This window comes from Trichosurus vulpecula, chromosome 5 (assembly GCF_011100635.1).
Source record: "Trichosurus vulpecula isolate mTriVul1 chromosome 5, mTriVul1.pri, whole genome shotgun sequence".
NCBI classification, from domain to species: Eukaryota; Metazoa; Chordata; class Mammalia; order Diprotodontia; family Phalangeridae; genus Trichosurus; species Trichosurus vulpecula.
The window spans coordinates 213,154,087-213,170,926 of NC_050577.1; the positions used below are offsets into that span (position 1 = coordinate 213,154,087).

The following is a 16,840-nucleotide window of genomic DNA, read 5'->3' on the forward strand; positions in this document are numbered from 1 at the left end:
CATCTACACTAGGAGAAACAGACTTCATGAAGTCAAGGTGAGGAAACGGAAGCTGCCCGGGTAGTGACCAAGGTGAGGCAGGATTCAAATGTGTCTTCTTAAAAAACATCCAGTGACCCTTCTCCTACACCAAAAACAATAAAGCCAGCCCAGATTTGTAGCATTTGTCAATTTCCAAGGTGCAAATGTTCACCCCGAAAATTTAACAATCAGCTTTTTTGGCCTGTTGAGCTGTCCCCAGTACACTCCTAGACTAGATCAGAAACTCCCTGCCCAGAAAAGCTGGTCAATTAGATTAAAATCTGATTGAGAAATATTTACCAAAATAAATATGCACTTCATGGTCATACAAGCTCACAACTATGGACAGAGTGAGTGTCTCCAAAGTCCTAGCACAGTTTTATGCTACTAAAGGTACTAAGCTATTAATGCTTAATAATCTATAAGGGCCTCAATTATTAAGCACCTAATATAATAATGATAATAATAATTATTATTATAATACTGCACTAAGGCTTCTCATGACTTGCAAGCCCCCTACGGCAGACAGTATGAAAATCTTAGGGTCAGAGCCCAAGAGCTGGGGGAGAACGTTAGAGCCATTGAGGCCAGCCCCTTCATTTCACAAATAAGAAACTGGGGTGCAGAGTGATAAAACAGTTTTCCCAAGGTCACAGAGCAGAGATGCCCAAGCTGGGATCACAGGACTGTGGATTTCCAGCAGGAAGGGACCCTGGATAACATTTAGCCCAACCCCTTCATTTTACAGAGGAGAAAAACTGAAGCTCAAAGAGGCCAGATGACTCACCCAGGGTCATATAGGCAACTACGAGGCAGGATTTGAACCCAGCTCCTCTGACTTCAGAATTAGGGCTCTTCCCACTCTACTGGTCTGTTTCTCACAACATAATTATCCCCGTTATGTAGATGAGGAAACTGAGACCCAGAGAGGTTATGGAACATGACCAACAACAAGCAGCTAGTAAGTACAGAGGTTATGTGTGTAGGAAAAGGGTCATGGGATTTAAAAAAAAAGACTTTGGTTTAAATCCTGCCTCACCTTGGCCACTACCTATGTGATATTTGGCAGCTTCAGTTTCCTCACCTTGGACTAGATGCCCCTTGAGTCAATGTTGTTGTTGTTGTTCAGTTATTTCAGTAATACCTGACTCTTCGTGACCCCATTTGGGGTTTTCTTGGAAGAGATACTGAAGAGGTTTGCCATTTCCTTCAGCTCCTTTTACAGATGAGGAAACTGAGGCAAACAGGGTAAATGACTTGCCCAGGGTCACACAGCTAGTGAGTTTCTGAGGCCACATTTGAACTCAGGTCTTCCTGACTCCAGGCCCAGAGCTCTTTCTACTGTACCACCCAGATGCTCTTTGAGAATCAATTCCAATCTTTGATTTATGATCACTTTGATGAAGCCAGGAATTAACAGTCTTTTGGTGGCAAATTCAATGCTCATTTCACTGTAAATATCTGTCATATCCTTCCCTCTTTTCCTCCACTTTCTCTTTCCCTCTTCCCCCCACCCCCATTCCTCTCTCTTTTTGGGGGGAGATAAGATTATTTTCATCACTAAGTTTATCAGGAAGAGAAGGGGACGAGGAGGTGAGAAAGACACCAGTGGTGGGTGGGGGGAGAAGGAGGGCTTAAAGCTGTTTCATAAGTGTGAGCACTCCCAGTATGGAAACTTCCTCCAGTGATGAAATTTGGTCATTCCTGTAACTCCTAGTGAGCTCTCTGCAGGTGCTGAGGCGTTTAACTGATTTTTTTGCTCAAAGTATGTGTTGGAGTCAGGATTTGAACACGGGTCTGCTTGACACCAAAGGTTGCCCCTTCTATCTGCTCTTGTCTTAGTGACTTTCAGCTATTCTATTTCTTCCTGAAAATACTTGCAGTACATGAGTGCGTGCAGCCCATCGCGGTCAGAGTGCAAGACGACTTCGCAAACCCACAAACCTGCTTCTCAGCAGGGGCAGCTCAGGAGTGAGGTTTCCCGGCGCTCTTTATGCTCTGACCACTGACCTCCCTGGCTTCCTTTAAGCCCCTTCTGCAGGAAGCCTTCCCCAACCCTCTTCATCCCTCTGTTAATGATTTCCTATTTATCCCGTCTAGAGCTTGCTTTGTTTACATTTGTTTGGTTATTGCCTCCCCCACTAGATTGTAAGCTCCTTGAGGGCAAGATATGTCTCTAGACTCTTTCTGTATCCTTAGCATAGTGTCTGGCACATAGCAGGTGTCTAATAAATGTTCACTGGTGGATTGATTGTGCCTTCTAAGTACAGTGTAGAGAAAGGATTGACCTTGGGATTACAAGACCTGGATTCTTGCTTTAGCTCAGGCACAAACTAGCTGGGTGACCTTAGGCCAGTCACTTCCTCTCCTCTGAGCCTCAGTTCTTCCATCTGTAAAATGGGATCAATAATCATTCTTTTTTTCCCTCCTACCTGCCTCTTGAGCTTAATATTAGGATTAAGTGAGGTCAAGTCTCTGAAAGCACTTTATACAAACATAGCTGTTAGTTTCATTTAGAAAAAAAAAAGAAATGGAAAAAAGTCCTCAAACCATAAAAAATATTCCAGATGCAGAAACAACAAGTCTGCTGCATTTATCTGTAAATGCTTGATAAGGTTCTGGTTTTCCCGAAATGGGGTTCATCCGCTCTTTCTTGGAGTATTTGGCTTCAAACTGGGGCCGTATTTCTTCCTAAAGAAGAAAGGAACAACTTTTATGGACTGGGCAGTTGCACACAGGAGAAACAAACAAACGAACAGACCGATGAACAAAGCACTGTTTTATGTTAGCATGCCATCTGGTTGTTTTGGTACCAGCTTCTCCACCAACCTGCCAACCAGTCTAATATGGCAGGCTCAGAGCCCCAAATCTTAGATCCAGAAATGGTCAGCTTGAAGAAAGTATACCCCAGATACACCATCATTGGAAGCAAGTGATTCAGATGGATATTTTAGTATCTCACATACTTGTGAGATTTCCATTATTATATTAAGTCAAACTATAAGCCACGAACCAAAAAGATTGTTTTAAAGCAGTTCCCTAGTGACCTGAAAGAATGAACAAATTTCCTTTCTACTATTAGGGAGTAACTCAAACACTGCAATGAAGATGAAAGTCTCCATGTTGGGAAATGGCAAAACACAGTTATCAGCTAGCTCTAGTTATCCTCCTTGTTCTTTTATTTGGATAGCTAAAAATATGACAATTAAAATTTTTATCACATGCAATTCACTTTTAATCAACTGATTTTATATATAACAATTGACTTTAGAAACATTAAAAACCTACCAAAACCAGCTACAGTTGGGGCTTTTGAGACCTCTAAAACAAACGGAGATTTGATTTATCTAGCTGAAATATGCCCAAATAGAAAAGGTCACAGAATAAAAAGTAATTACAGGATTAGGAAAAGAATGCTAGGGTGTTAGGTTTTAGTTGATGGAGATTTTATACAATATTCGTGTGTCTTTGAACAAGAGAGGAGAGGAATTGAGGCTGGGCTTTTAACAAGGTGGAGGATGTGTAAGCCCAGGAAGGAAGCTGGCCAGTGTTAGGATGGGGGCAGAAGCCAAGTGATGAGGAGGAAAGGACAGGTATGGGGGAGATGAATAAGAAGAGTAAGAAGAATTAGTGTTTCTGTAATACATTGATTTGCAACGCACCTGACAAATACCATGTCATTTGATTCTCACAACAACGTTGGGTGCTATCATTATATTCATTTGAAAAATAAGGAAACTGAGGCATGGAAAGGTTAAGTGACTTGCCCAGAGTCACACAGCTTGAGGCAGGATTTGAACTTGGGTCTTCCTGGCTCTAAACTGAATGTGCAAACTGAACAGCCATATGGAATTCTTATGAGGTTTATGTGAATTGGGAAAGAGATAAAATGCAGAGACAGTTGTATCCCTAGCACTTAGCACAGTTCCCAGCACACAGTAAGCGCTTAATAAGTGTTTACTTATCATGTCCAGTCAGTTTCTGGAACAGGTTTAGCTTCATTCCATTTATTGAAGGCAGCCACAGTAGAGGATGGACATGGAAACCTACAAGGTTCCCCTTTATCACCCCCATATACACACACCTATACACACCCCCATACACACACACACACCCACACCCATACACACACCCCCCCCCACACACACCCATACACACACCCCCCCCCACACACACCCATACACACACACACACACACACACACACACCTCCAGTTTTTCATATGTTCCTGTTCTGTCTTCCCTTATTAGAATGCGAGCTCCTACCCAACAGGAGACATCTTGCTTCCTGGTGTTTGTACTCCCAGAGCTTGACACAGTGCTGAGCACATGGGATATACTTAAAAGCTTTGCCTGTCTGTCTAATCCAATGAGGAGGTAGGGAAAAGTACATTTCTAGGTGACTCTGGGTGAAAGGGCTGGGAGAGGGATCGTATTTGTGATTTCATTGGCATAGGGGACTCACAGGGAAGGAAACCCTGTTTACCAATGCAGGGCAACACTATGTCAGTGACTCGTTAACTTAGAGATTTCCCAGGGGCAATGAGAAGTGGCAGGGACTTGTCCAGAGTCACATGGCTCGCTGTAAGAGGCAGAGCCCAGACCTCGACCTTCCTGGCCCTGAGTTGGGCTCTCTCTCCACGATGCTGGATGGGTCAGCCTGGGGAAAGGGGGATGGTCTTGCAAGCTGAGGGACATGTTTTCATACAAACCTCCTCTTCTTCCCAGTCGATCAAGTCCCAGTCATAAGCAATTACTGCTCGCCTTCTCTTCCAAAACTCCAGGAAAACGGTTGCTGGAATGGAGAGAGAAGGACAGATAAATGAAAGTAAAAAATGCAATGAAGGTGCCAAGGGGAGATGAATCGTACCACTGAGAATGTAAGTGTGTGGAGAAGGGTCATGAATGAGGGGACTGCAAAGGCAAGCTGAAAGGAAATCAAGGATTAGAACTGCCCCGGAGCAGTCTGGGTGAAGCCAGGAGACGCCTCCTCAGAATCGTTTTTAAATGCATAGAATAAAATACACAGGATGGCAGACACCACTTATCTTGAAATACAGTAATAATTGAATGTGTATGTATGTATATATGCACATAGATAATTGAATATATAATAGGCTACAATATGAAACAAGCCCCCATATATGTATACATATATAAAATTATATGTAATTATCTATGTTCATACTTCTATCCATGTATATACACACATATAAGTATGTATATATAGATGCATTTGTATTTATATATCAATATATGTAAATAAATATATATGTATGTATATATACACATACATGGAGACGGGTGTGTGTGTGTGTGTGTGTGGATGTGGGTGTGCGTGTGTGCACATTTGTACGTTTGTAAAAAACCTGGACTCAGATTATGAATCCCTGGATTAGAAATTCTTGAGCCATAATGACATAAGAAGTAGAGTCCACAGTTAACGTTGAACAGTCTAAACATGTGGCTGCTTCTCTGTGAGCTAGAGCCCTGGGGATGTCCAGATGTGCCTGACTCTAGGCAGATAGGTTCAGAGCTCCAGCTCCTTCAAGATGTTTAAAGGACTTGTGACTTTTCATCTTGATAGTGGATATTATAAATATATCTCCATGGAGAAAAAAGACATTGCATTTTTTCCTTTGCCCATTACAAGACAAAAGAAAGAAAAGGAGTCTGGGGATTTCAAGGCACGACTGTCTGGCTTCCCCTTCCCTGCCCCTTCGGAAGGACGTCTGCTGCTCGCTGTGTGTGGCCGGTGCCACAGGCAGTTCTGTGGAGAAGAGAAACGGCCTCTTTGCTTTATCGTTCTGTTCTTCCTCTCATTTCTACAGGAAGGTCTGCCCCCTAGTTCACTGGAAACATTTCCAGGGAACAAGTGAAGGCAATATTGTTTCTTCTGGAGGGAGATTTCCTGCTGAATGCCCCACATTTAATGACTGTTTGCTCTGTGGCATCTGACCCCATGACATCTGCCAAGTCAACTGTCCTCCCCTCAGTTTCCTCCTTGTTAAAACGGGGACAGCACTGATCTCAGCATAGTATTAGTGGGGAGAGCACTGGAGCTGGAGAACCTGGGCTCACCTCCCATCTGGAGGCCTCTGGGCAAATCAGGTATTCACTTACAGAGGGAGAGGAGTGGGCTAGATGGCCCTTCAGCCTCATTTCAGCTCAAAATAGCAGATTCTCTGCAATGGCAGAGAATGTATGTTAAGCACTTTGAGAACTTTTTAAAAATGTAAATTTAAAAAATTAAATATAAATATAATAATATAATTATAAATAGAAATTTATAATTTAATTAATTTTTAATTTTTTTAAAAAATGTAAATTCAAACCATCATTCCCATCATTAGGCAGGACAGGTATTGCAATCCCCGCTGAGGCAAATGAGAGCAGAAATCACCCAACTTAGTTAAAGTCATATGAGTCTTAAGAGAGGAGGCGGAAATCATCCTACTCATCTAATATTCTCAATGGTAAATATTTTACACAATTAAAAACTCTTCATGATCTCTTCAGGTTGATTCATATGTGACTATGAAAGTTATAATTAGCAACATACCCAGAAACAGGAAAGACAATGTATTGGAATAGATAGAGGGCTGGCCTTGGAGCTGGGAAGACCAGTATTTCAATTCTGCATTGGAAACATCCTGGCTGTGTGCTCCCAGCGCCCCAATCAACTCTCTGAGACTATGAGGTGCAGAAAACTGCTGACTGGCATCATTGGAGGGATTTCATACTAGGAATTCCTCACACTGATTTAATTTAAATTTAATTTAACACAGGTCTAGAACCCCTACTCCACATCCTCCAAATTAAATCTGGACACAAAAGCAAATTAAAATTAACTTTCAAAAATTGACATATAATAAGCATCTTCCTTCTTTCCTCCCTCCCTCCCTCCCTATAATGCCTAATTTCTAATCATGGGGGCACTGATAGGTTAAGTAACTTCATCCATGGTCACACAGCCAGCAACTGTTGGAGGCAAAACTTGAACGGAGGGCTTTCTGACTCCTGGGTTAACTCTAACCATTGTGCCAAGATACCTCTCACATACGTAATCATCATCTTGACATTTTGGTGAGGCTTGATGAAGAGCTCACTGAGTTTGTTTATTGCAGAGAATTTAGTTCTTGCCAACAACTGAAAGTAAGAGACCAAAAAAGCCCTGCCACAGACCCAAGAGAAGCGAAGATCAGCACAGACGATCCGCTTCCTGACTTGTCTCTGCCAACATCTAGCTCCCTAATGACTGGCATTTTGTGTCCTCCTCTGGCCCGGCCCCCATCCCAGGGAGAGAAGCCAATGTGAATTCTGTAATTGTTCTCTCCTTGCTATGTTTCTAAACAAAACCCAGAGCTAAGGAAAGACTCAGTAAATCCACTTTATGGACACCCAGCCATCACTTTGACTCCACAAGGCGCCAATCATTGCCCAAGGTAGCCCTATCTTGGCTGGTCCGTGCTGGCTAATGCAGCCACTGGGGGTGTTTTAGAAAGTTCATTTTCACTTGGTATAGGAGCCTTTTGGGCTCCTGCAGGGCCAGCTCAAAACAGAAGCTTGCAGAATCTCTGGAGAAGCACAGGAATTCAAGCAAAAAGGAAACAAGGGAACAGGCTCCCCTTGTCCAGAGGTCTTGTAAGGGCTGGCTGCAGAGAACCCCCAGATCCTGCGAGAGCAGTGAGAACCTCCATTTAGGCTGCAAAGTCCTTTAACTTGTCCTTCCATCAGCCAGAAAGCAAAGATTAAACACCTGCTGTATGCCAGGCACCGAGTGGCACAGTAGAGAGGGAGATGAGATGATCTTTGTAAAGAGCTCCTCAAACCTTAAAATGCTATATAAATGCGTGCCGCCTGATTTCCTTCTGGAATGTTAGCTGAAGCAAATCAAAAGATTCAGAATTCAGCCCTGGCCTTACTTTTACATTGAGAAACAAGTGACTCCAATTAAGTCAAAACTCTCTTCTGATCAGCATTAAATATGAGACTTTAAGAGGTACATAAGTCATTGACTATTCAATATTCATTGAATTTGGGCCACTAGGTGGCACAGAAGATACAATTCTGGTCCTGAAGTAGGGAAGACCAGAGTTTAAATCTGACCTCAGACACTTCCAAGCTGTGTGACCCTGGGTAAGTCACTTAACCCTGTTTGCCTCAGTTTCCTCATCTGTAAAATGAGCTGGAGAAGGAATTGGCAAACAACTTCAATATTATAGCCAAGAAACCCCCCAAAGGTGTCATGAAGAGTCAGACATGATGGAAACAACTGAATAATTCACTGAATTATCTGACAAGATTATTAAATGACTCCTGTTTGTAGCTACTCAGCCATTTTTCAGTCATGTCTAACTCTTCTTGACCCCATTTGGGGCTTTGTTAGCAAAGATAGGGGGCTGGTTTGCCATTTCCTTCTCCAGTGGCTCCTATATAAAAATTTAAATGTTGAGAGATGCACAGATAAATAAGCTGTGGTCCCTCCAATAAGATGCAAGTTCCTCAAGGGCAGGCATTGCTTTTGTCTCTGTATCCCCAGGAACAAGCCAAGCAGGCCCTTTTAAAAAATCTGTTGAATTATTCTCTAGGCACTCACGACATACATGCATATATATATATACACACACACACACACACACACATATATGTGTGTGTACCTCCATGTATATACATATGTACATATATACACACACACATATGTGTGTATATGTGTATATATATGCATATATACACACACACACACACACACACACATATATACATATATATATATATATATATCGGGGAGACTGAAGTGGCAGGGACACAGGGAGAATTCTAATTAGACTGGACATTGGGGCTATGAGATCAGATTGGGGAGAACTGTATTATGTAATTTTGTGGAAGAAAGTACTGAAATGAGACATCTTCTAGCAACTTACCCCAGACTGCCATGAAAACAGCAAAAAACACGGTAGCTCCATTGTCAAAAAGATGGGTTACCTGGGGACAGCAGGAACCATGAGTTAGTTTATTTATGAAGAACAGTAATTCTGATAAACAAGGTTTTTCTATTATTTTCTTTTCAAGTTTTTATGAGAACCAAGGTGGTAGCTCAGTGATTTCTTCAAAGGCCATATTAGGAAGGGGGTACCTATAGCCACAAAGAGGGTCAAGGTAGGGACCAGGAATGAAGCGTTTGGAGGGAAGGAGATGTTGAATCAGGAGTCACTGGGACATTCACAGAAGGTTAAGGGTCAGATTCACATGTTTCTCAGTAACTGTATTGCTTCCCATTTTATAAGGAGCGCATGATTTAGGAAGGACATTAAAAAGAGGAGGGTCACCAGAATGTCTGCTACAGATTTATGTTACACAACCTCAACTGGGCCCTCACTGCTGCTTGGCAATCCTACCCTACCTCCCCCATCAACTCCTTCTTCCACTCACCACAGTGATTCTTCCAAACCTTTTCTTCCCTCCTCAAACCTCCCATGACTCCCCCTGCCCCAACCCTCTCAGCTGAGAATTTTGCCTGATATTTTACAAAAAAAATTTGAGACCATCTCTTCTTCCTCTCCTATCACTCAGATGCCTTCACCAACATCTCTTCCTTCACCTCTGCCTTCCCTGACGAGGTGGCCTACTCCTTACCAAGGCTACCTCTCTACTTATTCAAGAAATCCCATTGAGTAAGACCCTCCATCTTTCATCTCCAGGAGTTCCCTCTGGCTGTCCTCCATACTGCAATGCTCTCCCTCCTCCACTCTCACTACTAACCTCCATGGCCTCATGTCCCAACTAAAATCCAACAGTCTACAGGAAGTCTTCCCCAACCCCTGTTAATTTTAGTGCTTCCCCTCTTTAGGTACTTAATATTTATACTGCAGAATAGCTTGTTTGTGCATATCTGTTTGCATGCTATCTTCCCCCATTAGAATGTAAGGTCCTTGAGGGCAGGAGAGACTTCTGCCTCTTTCTGTATCCCCAGCACTTAGCACAGTGCCTGGCACATAGTAAGCACTTCATAAATGTTTGATTGATGGATTGAGGAAGATAACTTGAAGTAACAAGGGATATTCAGCTGGTGGGTGGAAAAAAAAAAACTTGTGTAGAGGATGGGAGGTAAAAAAGACATATTAATTGGCTCCAAATATTTGCAGGGTTATTGTATGGAAAGGGCCTTACCTTGTTCTGCTTGATGCTAACAAACAAAACTAGGAGCAATGAGGGGCAGTTCCAGTGAGGTAGATTTGGTTTGATGTCAGTGAAAACTCCAGAACAAATGGGCCTATCCAGAAGTGGAATGGGCTGCCTTGAGAAGCAAGTCAGTCAATAAATATTTACTAAGCACCTATAACTATGTTCTGGGCAGGCAGCTAAGTGGTTCAGTGCACAGAGCACCAGGCCTGAGGTCAGGAGGACTCATCTTCCTGAGTTCAAATCTGGCTTCAGACACTCACTTGCTATGTGACCCTGGGCAAGTCACTTAACCCTGTTTGCTTCAGTTTCCTCATCTGTAAAATGAACTGGAGAAGGAAATGCCAAACCAATCCAGTGTCTATGCCAAGAAAGCCCCAAATGGGGTCCAGAAGAGTCAGACACAACTGAAAATGACTCACTAACCACACATGCCAAGCACTGTGCCAAGCACTGGAGATACAGAGAAAGGCAGGAGACAGGTCCTGCCTTCAAGGAGCTCATAGTCTAATGGGGGACACAACATGCAGAGAACTGTACAAACAAGTTATGTAAAGGATAAATTGGAAACAGTCAAGGACGGAAGGCACTATAATTAAGGGGGATGGTTTCCTTTCTTGGAAGTCTTCGAGCAGGAGATGGATGACCTCTTGCTGGACATATTTTTTTCAGATTATAGGTGAGTGATTCAGGGGAAATAGATGAATTTGAAGTCACAGGGCCTGGGTTCAGATGATGGCCTGGCTACTCTGTGACTTTGGACATGTCACTTCACTTTTCTGGGCCTTGGTTTCCTAAAATCTATGGTCCCATGGGAGCCACTGAGGTCTCTTCTAATGCCAGAATTCTGAGATTTGAGGACACCAAGTCTCATTAGGAAACAGTAGGGAAGTCAGGTGGTGAACACCACATACAAGGTAGTCTATACCAGATGTTAGCTTGGTTTTCCTCAAGAAGCGTGGGACTCTTGAAGAACAGTGTTCTCTCTTTCACTGATTTCCCATAATTAGACAGTATCCTAGCATCATGGAGCTCAAGGGATCTGAGATTTTAAAGGCAACATGATACAGTGGAAAGGATCCTGAGTCTGAGAACCTGGGTTTCAATCTTCCTCTCTTTGGGCCTTGGCTTCCACATCTGCACAATGAGAAGGATGGACCAGATGATCCCAAGGTCCTTTCTAGCTCTAAGTCTGTCATGCTGTCCTACCCTATCAGAACAGACTTAGAGCTGAAAGCATCGCTCAGTGGAAAGAGTCATGACTCTGGTGTCAAGACCTAGGTTCAAATTTTGACTCTGTTACTACCTAGGTGACTTTGGGCACTTAGGCTTAATAGTCCTTAATTTCTTCATATATAAAATGAGGGGATTAGATTAGATGGTATCTGAGGTCCTTTCCAGCTCAAAAGCCATCATTCTAAAATCTAGTCCAGGAGTTCTTAACCTGAAGTCCACAGACCCCTCCCCCCTGCCCCTATGGTCTATAGTTAGATTTGGAGGGGAGGTCTGTGAACTTGAATGGGGAAAAATTATACTGTTTTGGTTTTCTTTTAAATTCTGTAACTTTATTTTATTCATTTAAGCACATTATTCTGAGAAGGGCTCCATAACTTTAACCAGACTGCCCAAGGGGACATGATACAAAAGAATTTGAGAACGCATGATCTGACCCAAGACACCACAGGCCCCAGGACACTCAGGTACCTGTCCACAGTCACACAAGTATCCTATCATTGGCACTTTCATGGCCCTCCTGTTTCTGACACAGACTGGCCGTATCATTTACACTAAATGCCCAGAGTCCTAGATAACTCTCTCTCGGGGGCAGAGCAGCTGCATTGGAAGAGAGATTCTTTCTCTCAATAAAATCACAGGTCCTTTCTAAAAACAACAGCAACAAAAACAATTTATGCATAGTAAGAACTAATTTTTTCATTAATCAGTCAGTTTTCAGTTGTATCTGACTCTCCATGACCCCACTTGGGGTTTTCATGGCAAAGACACTGGACTGGTTTGCCATTTCCTTCTCCAGCTCATTTTACACTTGCGGAAACTAAGGCAAACAGGGTAAAGTGACTTGCCCAGAATCACATGGCTACTAAGTGTCTGAGGCCAGATTTGAACTCATATCTTCCTGACTCCAAGGCTGGCATTCTATCCACTGAACCGCCTAGCTGCCTCAAGAAGTTTGTTGGGATTGTGGTGGTTATAAATATCTGTGATGTAATGGATATAAATATCTGTATCTATGTCTATACCTATATCTATTTCTGTATCTGTATATATCTCTAGTGCTTGGCACAGAGTAACCATTAAATGAATATTTCGCTCATTCACACAAAGAATATTTTGAAATACTCTGTTAATGCAAGTGCCTTCCCTTGATTACCTCCTAATTATCCTGTATATATCTTATTGTCTCTCATTGTCTGAAGGCCATCTCCCCCATTAGACTGGGAGCTGGCTGAGGGCTAGAACTGGGGTTTTTGGTTTGGCTTTTCTTTGTATCACCAGGGCTTAGCACAGTGCCTGGTGCATAGGAGGCTCTGAGCATATGCTTGGTGACTTAAATAAGAACTATGTAAACACACGAGGCTTTGTTTCCCAAAGATCCCCGACTTCATTCTTTCTTCATATTAAGAAAGCTGTGGCTGTTTCCCAAAGCAGGGCTGAGCTGGTTAAGCCACGGAAACCATCATTTTGACCCACATTAATACCGCTGAATAACAGCTATATTTATCCTTTACACATAACAGAGAGACAGCTGGGGATTTCTCTACCACTTGGATCACTTCTGCAGAAGCAAGGGCTTGAGGAGAGAAGTGAGATCTCTGCCAAGCCAAGGGTTTCTATCCTGTGTAAATCACACCAGACCGGTGCCAAGATGGAATGAATGATGCTTCTTGGCAGAGGAGGGTGTTTTTTTTTTACGCTCCTATATAAAACATACATTATTACCCCTGTGAGAATAAGCCTGCTGCAAAGAGGTTGTTTCCTGCTCTATTAAGATGCGATTGATTTTAGCTTCTTCCTGAAGTTGGTGTCTTGTTTTTCTCTGAACAAAGGGAGAACAGCTTATTGAACATGGGAAGAGAGAGAGAGGACTAAAATCTGTGTACTCATCTGGAGCAGACACCATTAGAGCGTCTACTAGATGAATGAATGAAAATACATTTATTAGGCACATTTTGTGTCCCCGGCATTAAGCGCAGGAGATACAAAGGCAAAAAGACAGTCTTTTGATAAGAAAAGTCTAATTTTATGTTTTTGGCCTGCCTTCTCTATATTTTTGTTGTTTTGGGCAATAAGATTTCATCAGATATCCCATTTTGTTGGGAATCCCCAGGGTGGAAACTCCTTTGTCATTTACAGTCAGTCTTGGAGAGCTGCCTTGGGGTACTGAGACTTGCCAAGGTCACTTAGCTCTTTTGAGGGATTCCCATCTCTGTGTACTAGTCATCAGAACCCTCTAGCAGCACATACATTATCCCATTGAATCCTCACAATAATCTCACCATTTTACAGGTGGGAAAGCTGAGGTTGAGGGGTTAACTGAGTTAGGATCCCAGATGTGTGGCCGCTATGGCACCTCAGAAGCCATCCCGTGTCAGAACATCTGGGACGTTCTCTTTCTTATCCATCAGGCGCTCTGACAGAGCTTTAACTCTTGCAAAGCAGTTTATGGAAATCACCTTGTTTGAGCATCACAAAAGCCCAGTGAGGCTTGCGATGCTCCCTCAGTTCACAGGGGAGGAAACAAAGGCCTAGCAAGGATCGGTTACTGCCCAGGGTCACAGAGAACACTAAGGATTTACTGCCTCTTACCACTATTAAGTATCAAAGGCGGGATTGGAACCTAGGCTTTCCTGGTCTGGAGTTCAGTGATGCAGCAACAGCTTGACCTGGGGATGTTTGAGTACCAGTGGCAGAAATCACAGTCTACACTGCTGGTGGACCACGATACAAAACTGAAGGGCAGTGAGGGGGTGCCATAGTTCATACAGCACCAGCCTGGAGTCAGGAAGACCTGAATCTAAATCCAGCCTCAGACACCTACTGGCTGGGGGACCCTAGGCAAGTCACTTAACCCTGTTGGCCTCAGTTTCCTCGTCCGTAAAAAGAGTCAGAGAAAGAAATTGCAAACCACTCCAGGATCTTTGCCAAGAAAACCTCAAATAGGGTCACAAAGAGTTGGACACAACAGCATACAATGTTGACTGGCAGACTGAATCAATTATTGGTTTCAATGGAACCACTCTGGTCTTTCCAATGACCACTTTTAGGATTATAGAACCAGAAGGGGCCTCAGAGGTCATTTAGTCCAGCTTGTTCATTTTACATATGGGGAAACTGAGGCATAGGAGGGGAAGTTCCTTGCAAAGGGGATCATAGGATCAAAGACTTCCACAAAGAAGTGGAAAGGACTTGAGGTGTTCTCTGTTTCAAGCTGATTATTTTACAGATGAGGAAACTGAAGAACACAAAGTGGAAGTGGCTTACCCAGGGTCACAAAGGTAAGAAGCATCCAAGGTGGGTGAGAGCCCAGACCCCAACTCCAGAGGCCATGGTCTTTCTACATTGCCCTGCTGCCATTTCAGTCCACCTGGTTTTAGGATTTTTTTTTAATTCTACTAAGCCTACATTCAAGACCAGCTCTTGGATAAAGAATCCAAACATATACCTAACTCTCCCCTTGGTGGGCATTCAGAAACAACAAACCAAACACAGTCATTTGGAGAAAGCAAAGGGTTTATTCTGTGTTGCTTTCAGTGCATTTCCTCTTAAAACTTTTATGATGGATATTGTCTTAGAGAACATCCCTCAGACCTCAGCAGAGACTTTATCTTTTCATGTAAAAACAGTGGTTGAATGGACTGGCCCGAGATTTCTGAGCAAGAACAGGTTCGAAGCCAAATACTCATGGCTCAGAACCTGCCCTTTCAATTCAGTTATGTTGTTCTGTCCTCATCCCACTTGAACTTTCCTGACTCCCGCTGGGATGCTCCCCTTCCTCTGTTCTCTCCTCTGTGGAAGTGAGTTTTCTTTATACATTTTACCTCCCTGTATGTTTGCCAAAGGCAGCACGCTCTTTTTTGTTCTATTCAGAGCACCCTGAGAGCACGAATTCACTCTCAAAGTCAGCAAGGCAGAAGAGCTGAGCCGATAAGAGTGCTGGACCTAGAGTCAGGAAGACTTGAGTTCAAATACTGTCAGAGACACTGAATGGCTGTGGTGGCCCCGGGAAAGCTCTCTAACCTTTCTTAAACTTTATGTTAGCCTCAATTTCCTCATTTGTAAAATGGGAATGGTAGTGCTGTTGTGAGAGTCAAATGGGATTTTATATCTATATATAACTATATCTGTTACATGTAACATATATCTATTATATGCTATATTTACATTATATATAATAAATATACACACAACAAATATATATATTTATTATATTTAATACACACATACATATACACATACATACTGGGCCTCATTCTTCATCTGTTAAATGAGGGGTGGGCTCTGAGAACGCTTTTTGTTCTACATCTATGATTTTACGAGCTTGCTTTCTCTTCTTTCTCTCTCTCTCTCTTTCTCTTCTCCCTCTTCTTCCTCCCTCCCTCCCTGCCTTCCTTCCTTCCTTCCCTCCTTCTTCCCCGGTAAAGCAAATAGAGGAAAACACTACAGAATAGGTAAGCACTCCCACTTTGCTTGAGAAGAAAGTATAGCTCAGCCATCAAGAAAACACAAACTAGGGAGAACATGCAAAATCGGAATTTACCTTGGCATAAACACAGCTGTCTGACAGCCTCATGAAAGGACAATATTTATCACACACAGGACACATGATGATATCGGTAGCTTGGCAGACTTCTTTACTGGAAAAGAGAACAGACAAGGGCTGCTATTTTATCATATGAGTGCAATTTTTCTCCAACTTCACTGGGATATTCTATTGATAAACTGTATCTGGTCGATTAAGTTTCTGCTTTCACAGGCTTTGCAACCTTTTATGCTGGCAATGCTAAAAATCATGATGCTTGCACATTTTAATAATGTGATAAACCACCTTATTTATGATTGTGTCTGCTCAGTTTTACATATTAATAAGCTAACATCAGAAAAATATATGAACCAACAGAGTTATGTGTAAAATTACCCAAATGTACACAAATTTGATCATAAAAACTCTGCAAGGCTGAAACAATTCTCCGCTCCCCTCCCCTCTGCTTCCTTTCCCTTCTCTTTTCTCCCTCTCCTTCTCCTCCCCTTTCCCCGCTTCTCTCTATCTATCTCTATGTGTCTGTCTCTGCATCTGACTAGCAACAGGATCCATTGTCAATTAATGATGACTGAAGAAGAACAAAAGACTGTGGATTTTGGCCTAAATAAATAATCAAGCAAATGAATGAATAAATAAGTAAATGAAGTGCTAATGCTTTAGGAAGTATTTTTTTAAAGCACAGGTTATACTCCAGGCACCAGACTAGGCTCTGGGGGATGCAAAAACAAAAGGAAAAATAGTCCTGCCCTCACAGAGCTTATATTCTCATAGGGCAAGGGTGGAGCACCTGAGGCCTGGAGACCACGTGTGGCCTTCTAGGTCCTTGGGTGTGGCCTTTTGACTGAGTCCAAATTCTACA

General features: G+C 42.7%; 1 protein-coding gene across 1 annotated transcript in view; it reads right to left on the minus strand.

Moving 5' to 3' along the window:
• ANO4 (anoctamin 4) overlaps window positions 1-16,840 on the minus strand; it is a 429,862-nt gene that overhangs the window by 54,198 nt on the left and 358,824 nt on the right. The window contains exons 15-18 of the mRNA XM_036759990.1: window positions 15,979-16,075; window positions 8,945-9,005; window positions 4,733-4,815; window positions 2,572-2,712 (exon numbers count right to left, since the gene is read on the minus strand). Of these exons, the coding sequence (XP_036615885.1) occupies window positions 2,572-2,712; window positions 4,733-4,815; window positions 8,945-9,005; window positions 15,979-16,075 (382 nt within the window). The remainder of the gene's footprint in view (window positions 1-2,571; window positions 2,713-4,732; window positions 4,816-8,944; window positions 9,006-15,978; window positions 16,076-16,840) is intronic.